The sequence below is a fragment of the Grosmannia clavigera genome (genome assembly GCF_000143105.1).
Source record: "Grosmannia clavigera kw1407 unplaced genomic scaffold GCSC_82, whole genome shotgun sequence".
NCBI classification, from domain to species: domain Eukaryota; kingdom Fungi; phylum Ascomycota; class Sordariomycetes; order Ophiostomatales; family Ophiostomataceae; genus Leptographium; species Leptographium clavigerum.
Genome location: NW_014040576.1, coordinates 212,049 through 226,753, shown reverse-complemented (window position 1 = coordinate 226,753; position 14,705 = coordinate 212,049). Strand labels below are relative to the sequence as shown.

Sequence of the window (14,705 nt, the reverse complement as noted above, 5' to 3'; positions counted from 1 at the left end):
TACCACGTACCGGATCTCCCCATTTACAGACCAACTTCTCCACCCGGCTCTCGCTGGCGGCTATTTTGGATTTGTGTCCACCGCTGCTTTTGACGCGAACGAGGCAGGTCCTGGCGAGTGGGTGTTCGCAGTCTACGTCTACATAGTACTGTGTACTCGTATTAGGGAGCCGCTCTGACGGGCTTTTCGGACCTCCAACTGCTCTGCCAATTTGCATATAGGGCACCTGTAGTGCGGCTGACAGATGCAGACACACAGACGCTGACACGGCCCTCCGGCAGGCTCGCCAGTGCCCCTTCGGGTGCTTTGGCCGTGCTGCAGCCAAAGCCAGCCCAGTCGATCGTCTCGGCCCTCCTCTCCTGCCATTAGCCACTCTCCGTACGGAGTAGTCTCTTGAGGCCGTCGTTGAGATTCACAGCTAGCGTGCAGTGGCATAGATCGTTCCAAGACAGTGTCCACTTCCTTGCATGGTCCTCCTACTACGAGTGAGTTAAGAGTAATTCCGTCTTCTCTTCGCTCGTACATCGTACGCCGTACTGAATCGTCTTGTCTAGACGGAACATACTGTCCTGCTCAGTCTACACGCGCGTTCCATCTGCCACTTCTGCAGGCCACTTGCAAGTTTGCACGCTCCCTTCTCACACCCATCCTGCCAAGATAAAGAACGGCGCGGCCTGACCCCTACTTGTCCATACTTCCGGTCGCTTTCCCGTCTGTCGTTCGTCCCGCTTGACCGCTGCCACACATACAGGGGCTGTCTCCCTGGCCTGGCTCCGCATCCATTGTGTGCGGTCAGTTCTCACGCCCCGTCCCAAAGGCCTCACCTGCCACCTCCATCCTTCAGTGGAGCTGGCCCCGGCTTCCTTTAGAAAAGAACAACCGAGTATGCGTTTTTTTCTTCTCAACCTTCCGCTTTCCTTTTCGCGCCTGCCACTTTCTGCTCACCTGACCACGGAAGGCGCGGTCTGAGCATCGTACCTGCCTGTCGTGTAAGATGTCAATGCGTAGGCGAAAACACGGGTCCTTTCACAGATCACGTCCCCGAGGAGCTGCTTTTTTGTCGTAATGACCTCTCACATGGTCAAAGTGCATATGATCTGGCCCCATCCCATCCTATTGCATCCCTCTCTAGCCTGGTCAGGACACTCTTGAAATGTCAGTTTCTACACCCATCTGTCACATCCTCCTTAGCTGTTCCTCAGACAAGCCTCCGATATTCTAGAATCTGCTTAATTCCCCCTCGTTTTGGCCTCTTCTTCTTCATGAGACATCCTTGGACCGGTATGGAGACACGTTGCATGTAAAGAAACAACCGGAACTGCACAGCTCACAGCCACGACATAACGACTGCTTGGGACCAGCAAAAATAGAAAAACACAATCGACCCCCTCCTCGTCTTCCCTCCCTAAAACACCACCCCTGCTTGACGATATCCCGCCGGCCATTGCCCTACTCCGGCCCTTTTTACTCGTGCATCTGTCATGCTCGCTCTCTCACTTTCTCGCGAACCCTCTCGGCCCCCTCCTCCACATCCGTCTGCCCCATTAGGAAGTCGTTCCCTGTCAGCTTCACGTCAAGCCCACACCACTCCATTCCTCATGCAACTCCCTTTCGGTCTCTCATCGCCTAAGTATCCTTTCCCTTGACTAAATCTGGCTCTTGGGTCTCTGACCCAATTTTACTCGCCTCCGAAAAAAAATAAAGAAACAAAAGTCTCACGTCTCTCGTCCCTCGCTTCTAGTCTCTAATCACAGCTGTGAACCTGTCTCACCGCGATCCCTTGCTATTTTCTACCCCATCCCTCTCTCCTCCCTCGCCATCCCTTTCCGTTCGGATTCCTCTACTCGGCCGGTACCTACACGCGTGCAACCCAAAACCCCCCCGTCTTGTCTTGCGTTTGTATATCAACGCCTTTTGTCCGTCCATCAAGTGCACAATTTGTGCACCTTTTCTATCTTTGACTCCCAGATCACGGCTATCTATACGTGACAAAAAAGGAAAAGATAGACATCCACGCGAGATTCCCACGCAGACGACAGCCACATCTCGCTTGACTACGTGGTACTGCAGGATATCCCACCGCCGTCACCATTGGAGCAGTCATCTCAGACCCAGGCCCTACCCGACGTCCACAGCCATCTTCCTGTCGAATATATTTTTGAGTCTACTCAGGCCGCCTTGTCGCACGTTTTCTTGCTGCACTTTGCTTCTACTACCCGTCAATTTTGTTTCAAGCTACACCAGTCGGGTGCCCTCGTAATCCACAGAGCCAGGATCCATATCCCATATCTCGCAAACTCAGATCTCAGATCCCAGCATCTACGAGGCCTACTGACGCAACCTTCTTCCCCATGGGCACCCCTTTATCGGACTGGACTGGATACGCATTCTAGCATTCCACGCACAGCCAGCTCTCGTTTCTGCTTTCCCTTGTCCCTATCGCTCATTTGTATCCTTTGGGTGCATCATACTTCGTACCCGCCACGCCTTTAGCACGCTACCGAGTGCGATCTTTTCATTTGTCTTCCACGTTCGAGAACGAAGCCTATTGTTACCTGTGTGCATCCGTGTTTGCCTGCGGATACTTCGTGGCTTCTTCCGTCGTCCTGCTGTTTCATTCTCCGCCAATCACCGCTTGCTGAGACCGTAAGCATAACAGCTCGTTCTGCCCATTTCGATTAATTAGACACAAGCTAGAACCTTGTTGGGCTTATTGCCGTGAACCGTCTTTGCGTGCAACAGTTCTCGGCCGTGTGTCCGGTCTCTCTTTCTGGAATTTTTTGTAAGTGTACACATGCATTCTTTCTTGTTGCTCCCGGTGCTGAATCCTCTTTCCCCACTCCCACTGAAGGAAGTCCTGCAAAGTTGAGAGCACAGAGGAGATGACCATCAGGGGGCACAGAAGAAAGACTGTCTTATCACCATACTGCTCGTAAGAGACCAGATACTAGGAGACACGAGGCTCATCATCAACACAAGAACTCATGCAACTGACACAAAGCCTACCAGATTACCCATTATCCCATCCTTCGTTCGTCGAAATGCCGATAAGCGGTTTGGACAGGCTGGAACGCCTGTTCTCTAGGAAGAAGCATGCGGCAAGCCGACCTTCTGCGGGAGCCGATAGGACAAAAGGCAACGCCCATGTGTTGGTTAGCCCAGCTTATGCGGCACCGGCCGCGTGCATAGGAAGGGGTTTCCCGCGGCCTTCATTCATTTGTCCCAAGGCGATTAGGATGATTCCGAGGGATGATTCCGGTCCCAATTCTCGCCCGTCCACCGCTGGTCGCGGACAGGCCAGGCCCAATACAGCATTGTCGACCGTGAGCGAACAGGACGGTGACTTCAACCCATACGGGCGGTTCCGTTCTGTGGACGCGGCATTTGCTCCATCAGCATCAAGCATAACTATTGCGGTCTCCAGAGACGGTAGCATCTGCGCTTCCAACTCCTGCCCGCCCACCCCGCAGAGGTCAGCGTCTTTGAGAGAGCGGCGAAAGGTGTCCATTGCAACGCTGCGTGGCATGCAGCCAATGCTGTCGCGACTCTCTGCCGCCACGACAACGAGCTCTGACGAGATCAGCCCAACCACTACGCTCCGGTCGACGTCTCCCGTACTATATAGGGCACAATTGCCTCCACAGATGAAACTTCAGCTGGGCGAGTTCCAGGACTTGCAGTCTTACTCCTTTCAGTCAACCGCCGACACACCACCGCCTTCGGATCGTGACGAGATAGCGTACATGGACAGGCGGCCGGTGTCGCCGAGCACGGTCATCTACCACCTTCCAACAGTGCAGTCGTCGGTATCCACTATCGCTGGTCAACCAACGCCAGTATCATCTCCGAAGATGCCTGCAACGAGCATCTCGACACCAACAGCAACATGGCAGGAGGACGAAGACTACATGGAGAGGCCGCTCTTGCAGCGTGACTCTGTCTGTTCTGTCGTCCTGGAACAGGCTTCCTCAGGCGCTGATGTCGAGCCGTCTTTAACATGGCCGCCAGTAGCACGGCGGATAAGCCAGATGGCTCATCGTCCAGACTCTTTGCGCATCAACCGGCAGCTCCCGGTTGAGCGCGCGCCGCTGTCTGCTGGCTCGGTGCTCAAGGAGCCGAACCTGGGCGAATTTCTCTCGCTGAGCGATGAGGACATTGCCGAGTCGGAGTCGGCTATCCAGACAGTGGCATCTGCAGCAAAGGAAGCAAAGACGGCCAATAAAGAGCCGGCGACGCCCCTGCAGAGCAGACACAAACCCACGCAGTCAGCATTGGCAACATCAGAACCTCAAAGGCCACCCGCTTCGGTTTCGCCGCCCCTTATTTTGCGAAGCAGAAGGTTTTTCCGCGAGGCGCCGCCGTCGAAGCCACCGTCGTTCCAGGCTCCACCACTGCCTTTGCCTCTGCCCATCCCGACGATGGTCCTGGGCGAGAGGGCAGCAAGTCCCAAGTCTCCAAGCGGTGCCCAGACGCCGGCGTGTCAGCTACGCATGTCAACGGCTGTTGAGATTGCCCGCATTGCGTCGCACTACAAGTTTGACCTGGCCTACATTGCCACCATCTGGCCGAAGAACATGGCCATTCTGGATGGAGCAATGGCAAGCACGGCCGATGGCCAGACACCGTTCCCAATGTCACCGCCGTCGTCCGTTTCGTCTTCTGGCTTGGCAAAGCGAATGGCGCGTTCCAACAGCCGAGCCAGCCGGATGAGTAATCACAGCAGTTGCAGCAGCGTTCGGACAACGGGCAGCAACGACACGGTGCGATCATCAGCCACGGAGAGTGTGGGCCCGGGCAGTCCGGCGCCAATGGGACCGCAGTCTGGCCTGGAAGCACAGCTCCTGGCAGCGTATGGGTTAGCGACGGTGAAAGCACCGTACAGTCTGTCGGCTCCGACACACGCACGGATGCTTAATACGAAGCGATGGCTACGCTTCAACGAGTCCAATGCGCGGGTGAGCGAGTTCTCGATGGGGTATGGCTGTGCGTTCTACCAAGGTCATGTGCCTGTGGTGGCAAACAGCAAGCGACGACACGAGCAGCTTGAGCGGAGGGGCGCATACTATCGGCGGCCGTCGGCAGAGGACTGCGACGCTGATACGGAGCAGGACGACCGGGAAGACTCGGACGGCGACAGCGGTAGTGCCACTCCGCGGCCAACGCGGATGGCGCACAGCAGTAGCAGCAAACCTAACAACCGTGGCATCGTCTTCGTGGCATACCGGCGAAAGGGAACAGGAGAGGATATGGCAGCTGGAAGTGGAGGTCCCGAAAATGAGGACGACAATTTGGATGCGCTGTATGGTGACGTGGAGAAGCTTGTGGGCCGAATCCTTGACTTTCACACGATGCAGCAGCGGCAAAAACAGCTGGACATGCTACGGGCGGTGCCTGGACTGGCGGATGATTTTCTGGCAGCAGCTCTGGGCGTGGAGAAAAGGTGTGGCCCATCACCAACCGAAAGGTTGGCAGCGGATGTGGCCGTTCAAGCTTGACAGCTTCTCTTTTTTTTTTGTCTTGATGAGCAAGAGAGTTTGGAGTTTTTTCTAATGGGGACTGGGCTGAAGTTTAAGTAGTCGGAGGTGAATAATGAGACCATGATCATGGCTATACGGAGCACAGAGTAATGCTTATACGTGCATTGTTTTTCATACGAATAGTCACTTTCAGATGTGCAGTACGGGAGTACGGAGTCATGTTATATCCGCCACACTTGGTGGGTCAAGCCACAATATCCCCGCCAATCAGAGCGGTGGCGAGGCACCGTCAGTGTCGTAATAATGGTGAGCAGAAAAAAAAGAGGAGATTCGGTAAGCTTCGTCAGTGTACGATTGTCGAGAACGAGAACGTCTTCGAGGACGCTACCTGGTCATCCTTGCTATTCGACGCAATCTCGCAGAAGCACACAGACACTCAGACACTCAGACAGCACACATACACCCGACATCTTTGCAATGGCAGGCCGGGGACCGATGGACGACTACGTGCGACGGCTGCAGCAGATGGCGCTGAACAGCCGGCGGGGCGGCGGCGGGGGGATGCCGCCGGGGACGCCGCGAGGCCTGGGGAGTCTGGTGGCGTCGCTGGTGGTAGTGGGCGGCGGGATGTGGGTGGTGCAGAACGGGCTCTTCAACGTGGACGGCGGACACCGGGCGATCAAGTACCGACGGACGACGGGCGTTTCGCGGGAGATTTACGCGGAGGGCACGCACTTTCTGGTGCCCTGGTTCGAGTCGCCGGTGATCTACGACGTGCGAGCACGGCCGCGCAACGTGTCGTCGCTGACGGGGACCAAGGACCTGCAGATGGTCAACATCACGTGCCGCGTGCTCTCGCGACCAGACGTGCCGGCACTGCCGCAGATCTACCGCACGCTGGGGACGGACTATGACGAGCGCGTGCTGCCGTCGATTGTGAACGAGGTGCTGAAGAGCGTGGTGGCCCAGTTCAATGCCAGCCAGCTGATCACACAGCGCGAGATGGTGGCCCGGCTGGTGCGCGAGAACCTGGCACGGCGGGCGGCCCGGTTCAACATCTTGCTGGACGATGTCTCCTTGACGGTGAGTGGAAGGAAAAGATGTTTGACAAGGAAATAAAGAGAAGAGAAGAATGAAAGAAAGAAAAAAAGAAAAAAAAGAAAGAAAAAGAAAGAAAGAAAGAAAGAAAGAAAGAAAGAAAGAAAGAAGAAAAGACAAAAACTAACGTCACAGCACCTCGCCTTCTCGCCCGAGTTCACGGCCGCCGTCGAGGCCAAGCAGGTGGCCCAGCAGGACGCGCAGCGGGCCGCCTTTGTCGTCGACAAGGCACGCCAGGAGAAGCAGGCCATGGTGGTCAAGGCCCAGGGAGAGGCGCGATCGGCCGAGCTGATCGGCGAGGCCATCAAGAAGAGCAAGGCCTACGTCGAGCTCAAGAAGATCGAGAACGCCCGGGCCATTGCGCAGTCGCTGCAGGAGGCCGGCAAGAACCGGCTGCTGCTGGACGCCGAGGGTCTCGGGCTCAACGTCTTTGACGAGGCCGAGCAGAAGTAGGAGGCAGCACGTTTACGACTGGCGGAACGGCAAGGACAGATGGCCCGTCACCGCAGATCACGTGAACTCAACTCATAAAATGTATTAGTAGAAAATGCGCTGCGTGGGTATATGCAATATGTGAGCCCAACCGTCGAATGTCCTGAATCGCGTACAAAAAGCAGTGTCTCCAATCGTCAGTCTCGTCAGTCCTGTTTCTCTACCCCTCCAGGCCGTGTGCACCTCTATCCCATCCGGGCCGTCTGCGCCTGCTGGTGAGCCTGTTGCTGCTGTTGCTGTTGTTGCTGTTGTTGAGCCTGCTGGTGTGCATGTGCAGCCGCTTGAGCCCGTCGTTGCTGCAGCTGTGCCATAGACATGCCAGCCGGCAGAGCAGATGGCACCGGCAGCAGCGACCGCACGCGCTCATCGATCTCGGCCAGACAGGCTTCGATGCCGCAGAGGCCGTCCGTTCTGTCGGTCTTGTCGGCTTTCATGTCCACCTTGGCATCCATCTTGCTGTCGATCTTTTCCTCCTTTGCATCCGTCCTGCTGTCCTCCTCTTCCTCTCTCCCAAACGGACTCGCCACGGCCGCCGTCTGCAGCCCCTTCCACCCGCGACCCCGACGCTCAAACACGCTGCGCAACACCCGGCCCAGATCGTCCTCGTGTGCCGGATCGGCCGCAGCTCCTCCTCCTCCGGAAACAGCCTCTATCCGACGCACCTGCCACAGACTGACGCCACTGCGCATCCGCAGTCGAATCTCCAGCACCAGCTGTCGCAGTCGGCCCTGTGGCGGACTCGGAAATAGAAACCGCAGCACAAACCAGTCCAGCGCCCGCGGAAAGATGCCCAACATGCCGACGTTGCGCAGCTGCATCTGCTCCCACACGTCCTCCAGTCGGTCCAGCGCCCGATGCAGTCCCAGCGTCGTCGTCAGGAAAAATGGCACCGCCTCAGCCGTTGCTGCATCGCCTGCCACGCGGCCCAGAAAGTCCACCACGCGCAAGTGTGGACATCCTCGTTCCAGTCGCAGACGCACGCTGCTGCTCAGTGCTGTCGACCGTCTTTCTTCCCTTCTTTCTCCTCCTCCTCCTCCTCCCAGGTCCACCGTTACCGTCCATCGTCGCTGTCCGGCGTCGCCGTACGAAAAGACCAGCCGCCGCAACGTCACCGTCTCGCATCGCACCCCTCGGCTGGCTTCGCGCCGGATCGCATCCAGAAACCCGACCACCCGTTCGATCGCCTGCAGCCGGCTCACCAGCGTGTCCATCACCGACTGGCCCACCGTCGCCCGCAGATACAGGCAGAACTGTCCCGTCCGTCCGTTGAACGCTACGTCGTGATCTGTCCGTCCGCCCAGCAGCCGGAACTTGGCCCGGTCTGTCACCACCAGCCGTGCCTCGGCCAGCACTCCCATCCGCCGCTCTCGCTCCGTCGTCCATGTCGTCTGGTCCGGGTCCATGTCGATGCCCCGGAATACCAGATGCACAAAGTCTGTCGCCCACGCCGTCTTTCGCCGCTGTTGTCGGTCGTCCAGCGCCGCCGACATGATGTTGTTCGCCGCGTGTCGTCCCAAGCCAAACTGCAGCGTCTGTGATCCCTGCTGCTGCTGCTGTGGCGACGACTTGAGCAGCTCCGAGAGCCGGATGGTCAGCGCCGGCAGTCTGGCTCGCGGAGCCACGCTGGCACTCCACACATTGGCCGCCCTCACCGGCTTCTTGCGCCGGATGAGCTCCTGGATGTCCGTGTACTGGGCCGCTATGCCGGTGGCAAACACTGTCAGGTCCGAGAAGAACGAGTCGTCCAGGTCTGCCGGATTCGTGCCCAGCGGCAGCGACATGTGCGCCTTGATCCGAGTTCCCGACTCGGCCGTATCTCTGAACAGGTTAGGGTTGAACATGGCAAGAACAGAGAACGGCAAACAAAACAGAAAAACAACTCACAACTTCACCAGCCACCAGCGGTCGCCGCTGAGGCTCAGACACGCCAGCACGTGCCACTGTGCGTCCCAGTCCTGTCGCTTGAGCCAGAGCACCTGGTACGTGTCGCGTAGGTTGACCACCTGCCGCAGCTCCTCGCTCCGGACCACAAGCCCGCGCACCGTCGTCCAGCCAAAGCTCTTGGCCCGCCTCCCCAGATCCTCCTGTGCTGACGCGCACCGCACGCTGTCCAGCATCGCAAGGCCCTCTTCGATCGGGTCCCTCGTGCTGCTCGCACCCCCGCCAGCCCCTGCGTTGATCCGGCCCTCGTTGTGCATCACGACCCGCGACTGCGGCACCATGGCAAACAGCCCCGTCACCGGATCCATCCGTACTGAACCACCCGGTCGCGATGCGTCAGCTGCATCTCCAGAAACGATGCCCCCGGGTCTGTCTGCGAGATGTGCAGTCGCAGAGCCGCCCGCCGCGTCGCAAACAGCGGCTTCGCTGCCAGCCGCTCGTGCATCCCCGTCAGGATATGCTCCACGTGCAGCCCGATCACCGCCATCAGCACTCGTTCCGCCGACACCGTCGAGCCTTCCACCACCGCTACCGCCACCGTCTTCACCTCCTTGCCGTCCCGGAACCACCGCAGCCCCAGTCGGCTCGTCTGCTGCTCGTCTCCGCCTTCGTCTGCCGTCTCCTTCGCCGTGTCTGCCCGTCCGCTGTGCACCCCGATGATGATCCAGCTCTTCGGGCCCGTGCTGCCGTATCGCGACGTCCAGTACTGCACTGAGATCGCCCGGTTGAGCTGCTCCACCCGCACCGTCTCCACCCACCGTCCGCGTCCCAGCTCCAGCGCCTGCCGCCGCAGCTCGTTCACCTTGTGCGTCATCACATACTCGTGCAGGCTCCGGTAGCAGCCCGCCAGTCCCTCCGCTGCCAGCACCCCGTTCACCTGGTCCTCCAACGCCGTCCGCAGCCCCTCCGTCAGGTCCGCCGGCGCCGGCGTGAACAGAAACCGCAGGTCCAGAAACCAGAGCTGCTCCGTAAAGTCGTCGCTCGCAATCGTCACGTCCACCTCAAACTCGCCCTCCACCCGAAACGTCGCCCGTCCCGACCGGATCGTGTAGTCCCGGAACTGGTACGGGATCGTGTCGTAGTCGTCCAGGTTCAACCGCAGCGAAAGCAGCGTGCTGATGTCGTCCAGCCACCGCAGCTGCTCCTCTGCCGTCAGCGGCGCCGGCTCGATGAACCCCAGGTCCGGCATCCACGGTCCGTTGCCCTGTGACAGCACTTGCAGTGCCGTCTTCAGGTCTGGGCTCGGCACCCGCGCCGCGTTCAGGTTCCGCTTCAGGTTCAGCATCGTGAACACCGCCTGCTCGTACTTGACCAGCTCCTCCTCAAACATGTGATTCTCCAGATCGATCAGCTTGCTAATCTGCGTCGCCTTCTTGCTCCATTCCGTGATCACCAGTGCCTTGACCCAGTTTGCGTGCTCGCTCCGCGCAAACTCGAGCAGCCTCTTCTTCTTCTCCACGTTCTCCACCGATCCGTCCTCCGGTCCCGCCGCATCTACTCCGTTTGTCACCATGCCCGCCACCGGTTTCCGCGCCAGCTCCCGGATCATGTCCTGCAGGTTGTTGTGTGTCTTCTGCGCCAGCCGCCCGATCAGGAATCCCAGCGGCACAAAATTGTCCGTCACATGCTGGATTGCGCCCGGGAGGTCGTTCATTCGTGGAGGTCCCACCGACGCCAGTGGTCCGTTTGCCTCTGCCTGTCTGCCTGCAACGTCGCCACTGCCCTCCATCGCGTGCCTGCTGGCCCCGTTCATCTGCTGTGTCGGCTGGTCTCTGTCATGGTTGCTGTGCGCGCCGCCGTTCCGTCCTCCGTTCTCCATCGTCGTCGTCCCCGGCTATCCCAGCGGCCGTGATCGTCCGGTCGGGATTCGTCGATAAGGCCGCTGTCCAAACGAAAACACGGGCAGTGTCGTATGCAATCGGGAAAAAGGAAACAGCGGCTTTCCCTCACGTCGATGCGATTCGGCTTTGTCGGACCGCTGCACTATGGCGAAATATACCGAGAAAAGACAAAGTTCAGGCCTTTTGCCTTTTTCGGGCGGCGTCGTGATTGCGAAAGAGACGAAGAAGACGATGCAACGGCTCGCAATGTTCCAGGCCGTAGTGACGACTACTTTCAGGTGAGTATGCGCGACGCGCTCGTTGCAACTGAAGCGTCAGGGTGCCTCCTGCAGAGCGGCGATTGCATGCAATAAAGGGGCAGGGGAAGTAGTCCGACAGAAGGCTCCGAGAAAGGGAGAACAAGACTCCAAAATTAATACTCGTCGAGTGTCCGCAACAGGGCGATCGAGGGGATTGAGACTAGTGCAAGGAAACAGCAAATCTTTTGCCAGTGAGCTAAAACCAAGCAAGGCTTCTCAGCTTCTGCTGGCAACTGCAAAGTAAGTGACCATGCACGTGACCACGCTCACTTAGCCCGGCGCGTCGCCCACTCCAGCAGACCTGCATTTCCGCGCCAATGCTAGCTCAAGCCGATACTCCCAAACCAGCAAAGTCTACGTCTACGTGACAAATACTTTGCCGAGCGAAAAGTAGTGTACAATCCTATATGTGTGGACGCAAAAGAGAAAATATGATTCCACTTTTAAGAGACATTATAGAACGCAAAGGAACCTTGTCAAAGCCCAAACGGAAAGAAAGGAAAACATGAAATACGTCAGTCTCAATCTAAGCGGCTTATCAAGACGTCAACAATCTTCGTCTCGCCGTACACAGCACTGCTGGGGTCCTTTTCTCGTGGCGACTGCTTGCTTATTGATACATCATTTTAGCAACTTTCTATAAGCCATTATCCGAGGAGGTACAGACGTTTGGAATTGCTCATCTTATAGTACGCGAGCTAGACTCAGCACACTAGCTGAGCGTCGTTATGTATTTGGCGTTGTGTAATTCAACTGCGTCATTGATCTGTCATTTAATATATCCATCCATCAACCAAACCGGCCTGCTCTCTCCGGTGCGTTTCGTTCCAATGCCCTCCAATCTCCTGCTTCCAAATATACATTACAGGTTGAACACTTACAACTTTGTCGGCTGCGCAGCAGACGTCGTCGGCCACGTGTAGCCTGCGTTATCGGCAAACCGATATCCATAGGACGCCGTAAAGTCATCGAGAACAGCCGGGCCGCGGGAACCTGTCACATTAGTCAGCCAAATTGTCGCCCATATATGTCCCTGTTTCGCGTCTAGCTTACCGTATGGGTATTCCATAGGAACGATCTCCTTGTTGTCGTCGAGGTAGTGCAGGAGGGGGGTGAAGATTCTCCAGCTAGCATCCAGCTCGTCATCACGGACAAAGTTGGACTGGTCACCGCGGAGGCAGTCCAGGATGAGCGACTCGTACGCCTCAGGAATTTTTAGGTCCGAGAAGCGTCGGCGGTAGGTGAGGTCAAGCTCGGTCACCACAGTCTGCATGCTGAGACCCGGAAGCTTCGAATTCATCTTGACGTAGACACTTTCGTTCGGCTGGATCCGCATGACAAGCTCGTTGCGTGGGATGTCCTTAAAGATACCCGAAGTCACATCCTTGAACTGTATCCGAATCTCCGTCTTCTGTTCGTTAACCGCCTTGCCGGCCTTCATGATGAAAGGAACACCGTCCCAACGCTCGTTCTTGATGAAAGCAACAAGCGCACAAAATGTCGGGCACCGCGAGTCCTTCGGCACAGTGTCGTCCTCCTTGTACGACGGCTTGCTGCCGTCAAGGGATCTTCCGTACTGGCCAATGATGACATTCTTAGGCTCGATCGCAGGCATCGCACGAAGAACACGGACCTTTTCGTCGCGGATGTCCTCGGCAGAGAACGAGATGGGGCGCTCCATGGCCAGAAGGGTAAGAACTTGGAGAAGATGGTTCTGCATGACATCCCGAATGATGCCAAACTCGTCGAAGTAGCCGCCGCGGCCTTCGGTGCCGAATGGTTCCTTGAAAGAGATCTGGACGCTGTCGATGTGCTGCCGGCTCCATGTGGCACCCAAGAAAGTGTTGGCGAATCGAAGGATAAGAATGTTCTTCACCATCTCCTTGCCCAGATAATGGTCAATACGGAACAGCTCCTTCTCATTCCAGTCAGGCTCCAGAGATTTTTGTAGCTCCCGCGAGCTAGCAAGATCCTTGCCAAATGGCTTCTCGACCTAAAATGGGTGAGATCGGTCAGACTATGGCGCGCTGGACGCAGCAATGAGTGTCCACAAAGACTTACAATGACACGCGCAATGCCTTTGGTCGGATAGCAGCACCTCTTCAGGTGCTGGGAAACAATGGTGAAGACACTAGGGGGAAGAGCCATGTAGAACAGACGGTGCGCCTCGGTAAAGTCTTTCTCCAGTTCTTCAATGTGGCTGTTCAGCTGCAGAAACGACTCGTCACGGTCGTATTGGCCAGAAACGTAGGTGCACAGAGAGCAGAACTCGTCAAGTTGTTGCTCCAGCTCCTTCGTCGGGACTTTGATGTACGACCGAATTCTCCGAATGTATTCCTCGTGGTCCATTTTGGTTCTGGCATAACCGACAATTCGGATGTTTCTCGGGAGAAATTGGTTGCGGTACTGATTTTGTTAGGTTGCAAAGTCAGTTGTTGATACTTATTGGAAAGTACGACCCGATTAGGATGCCAATTGAGGCCGATTGGGGGTTGCTCATTGCCACTTACAAGACCAAACAGAGCCGGGTACTACAATACAATACGTTAGTCAACATACCAGAGACACCACCACCGGAGTACGGCATTGGGAATGGCTTACCGTCTTCTTCTTCGCCAGATCTCCAGAAGCTCCGAGAACCACAATAGTGGTATCGGCCTTCAGCTCCATCATGCTACAAGAAAGTTAGCGAACAAGCATCCTGTGACATGATTGACTGGTCTCTATATCAACAACACCCCCGAGCGCCTTGCACCTCTGTGTTCATAACATCGACAGGTATAGGAGGGCATACACCCGGTCAAGCTGTCGAAATAGTATGGCACGACAAAGAAGGTAGAGCGGGGTATAGTGTCAGCAACAGATGCAGAAGTACGTACCCGGTGTCCTCCATTGTGATGGAATTGTCGCTGTAACAGAAGTATGAAGATGGGAAATGTCGAATGAAATTGACTGGAGCTTTAAGAAGAAGGCGAAGGAGTACTGGATATCTATGCAGAGACCGGAAAAAACTTCCTTGGGGGGGGATAGCTATGAAGAGTGGGTAGGCGTGAACTGCTTTGGGTTTTGGAGACGCTGAAAATTCCACCTGGGAAGCTTGGCTAGGGAGAGAGTATGAGAAGAAGGGGAAGTGAGACCAGATCGGAAAGGAGGGGGGGATATGCCGTTGTCCAAAAGGTCGCTTTAAAACGATGATGAAGCTCAGCGGGTAGAAAAGGTCGGTGGAGGAAGGTGGGTAGGGGCGGGGGAGCTATTGCCTACGTTTGGGTGGGAGGGTTGCTCCTTAGTTTGTAAGACACCAATAGAACTAGATGAGCTTACTCAGGGTCGCTCTTTCCTGTGCAGCCGTTGCCTCTTGACGCTTGATACGAGCCTGTTGTTATAACGCACACGCACCGGCGCTTCCGAGGTTCGTGTGATCAGATAATCGATCCATGGCAGTACGGGGTACTGTTCTTGCTTTACGAGGGGGATTGTGCATATGGGTAGTATTACGCGCGGGTTCACTGGAACGAGGCAAACAAGCTCAAGGCCACCAAACGGAGGAAAAGCAAGGT

At 56.6% G+C, this 14,705-nt stretch overlaps 4 protein-coding genes across 4 annotated transcripts; 2 read left to right on the top strand and 2 right to left on the bottom strand.

The window, feature by feature from the left end:
- Window positions 1–3,041: 3,041 nt before the first annotated feature.
- Window positions 3,042–5,495, top strand: CMQ_8012 (uncharacterized protein; the record flags this gene model as incomplete). Its single annotated transcript, XM_014313652.1, has 1 exon — window positions 3,042–5,495. The coding sequence occupies one exon, from the start codon at window positions 3,042–3,044 to the stop codon at window positions 5,493–5,495; it is 2,454 nt and encodes an 817-aa protein (XP_014169127.1).
- A 609-nt stretch (window positions 5,496–6,104) lies between these two features.
- CMQ_7975 (prohibitin-2) lies at window positions 6,105–7,028 on the top strand (the record flags this gene model as incomplete). The annotated part of the gene is made up of 2 exons (XM_014313615.1): window positions 6,105–6,560; window positions 6,711–7,028. 2 exons carry the CDS (start codon window positions 6,105–6,107, stop codon window positions 7,026–7,028), a joined length of 774 nt encoding a protein of 257 aa, XP_014169090.1.
- A 224-nt stretch (window positions 7,029–7,252) lies between these two features.
- Window positions 7,253–10,827, bottom strand: CMQ_7849 (RNA polymerase 2 holoenzyme mediator complex component; the record flags this gene model as incomplete). Its single annotated transcript, XM_014313489.1, has 3 exons — window positions 7,253–8,885; window positions 8,952–9,277; window positions 9,328–10,827. 3 exons carry the CDS (start codon window positions 10,825–10,827, stop codon window positions 7,253–7,255), a joined length of 3,459 nt encoding a protein of 1,152 aa, XP_014168964.1.
- A 1,198-nt stretch (window positions 10,828–12,025) lies between these two features.
- On the bottom strand, window positions 12,026–14,041 carry CMQ_7857 (glucose-6-phosphate 1-dehydrogenase; the record flags this gene model as incomplete). The annotated part of the gene is made up of 6 exons (XM_014313497.1): window positions 12,026–12,141; window positions 12,202–13,141; window positions 13,210–13,554; window positions 13,659–13,679; window positions 13,750–13,822; window positions 14,028–14,041. 6 exons carry the CDS (start codon window positions 14,039–14,041, stop codon window positions 12,026–12,028), a joined length of 1,509 nt encoding a protein of 502 aa, XP_014168972.1.
- Between the last annotated feature and the right edge of the window lie 664 nt (window positions 14,042–14,705).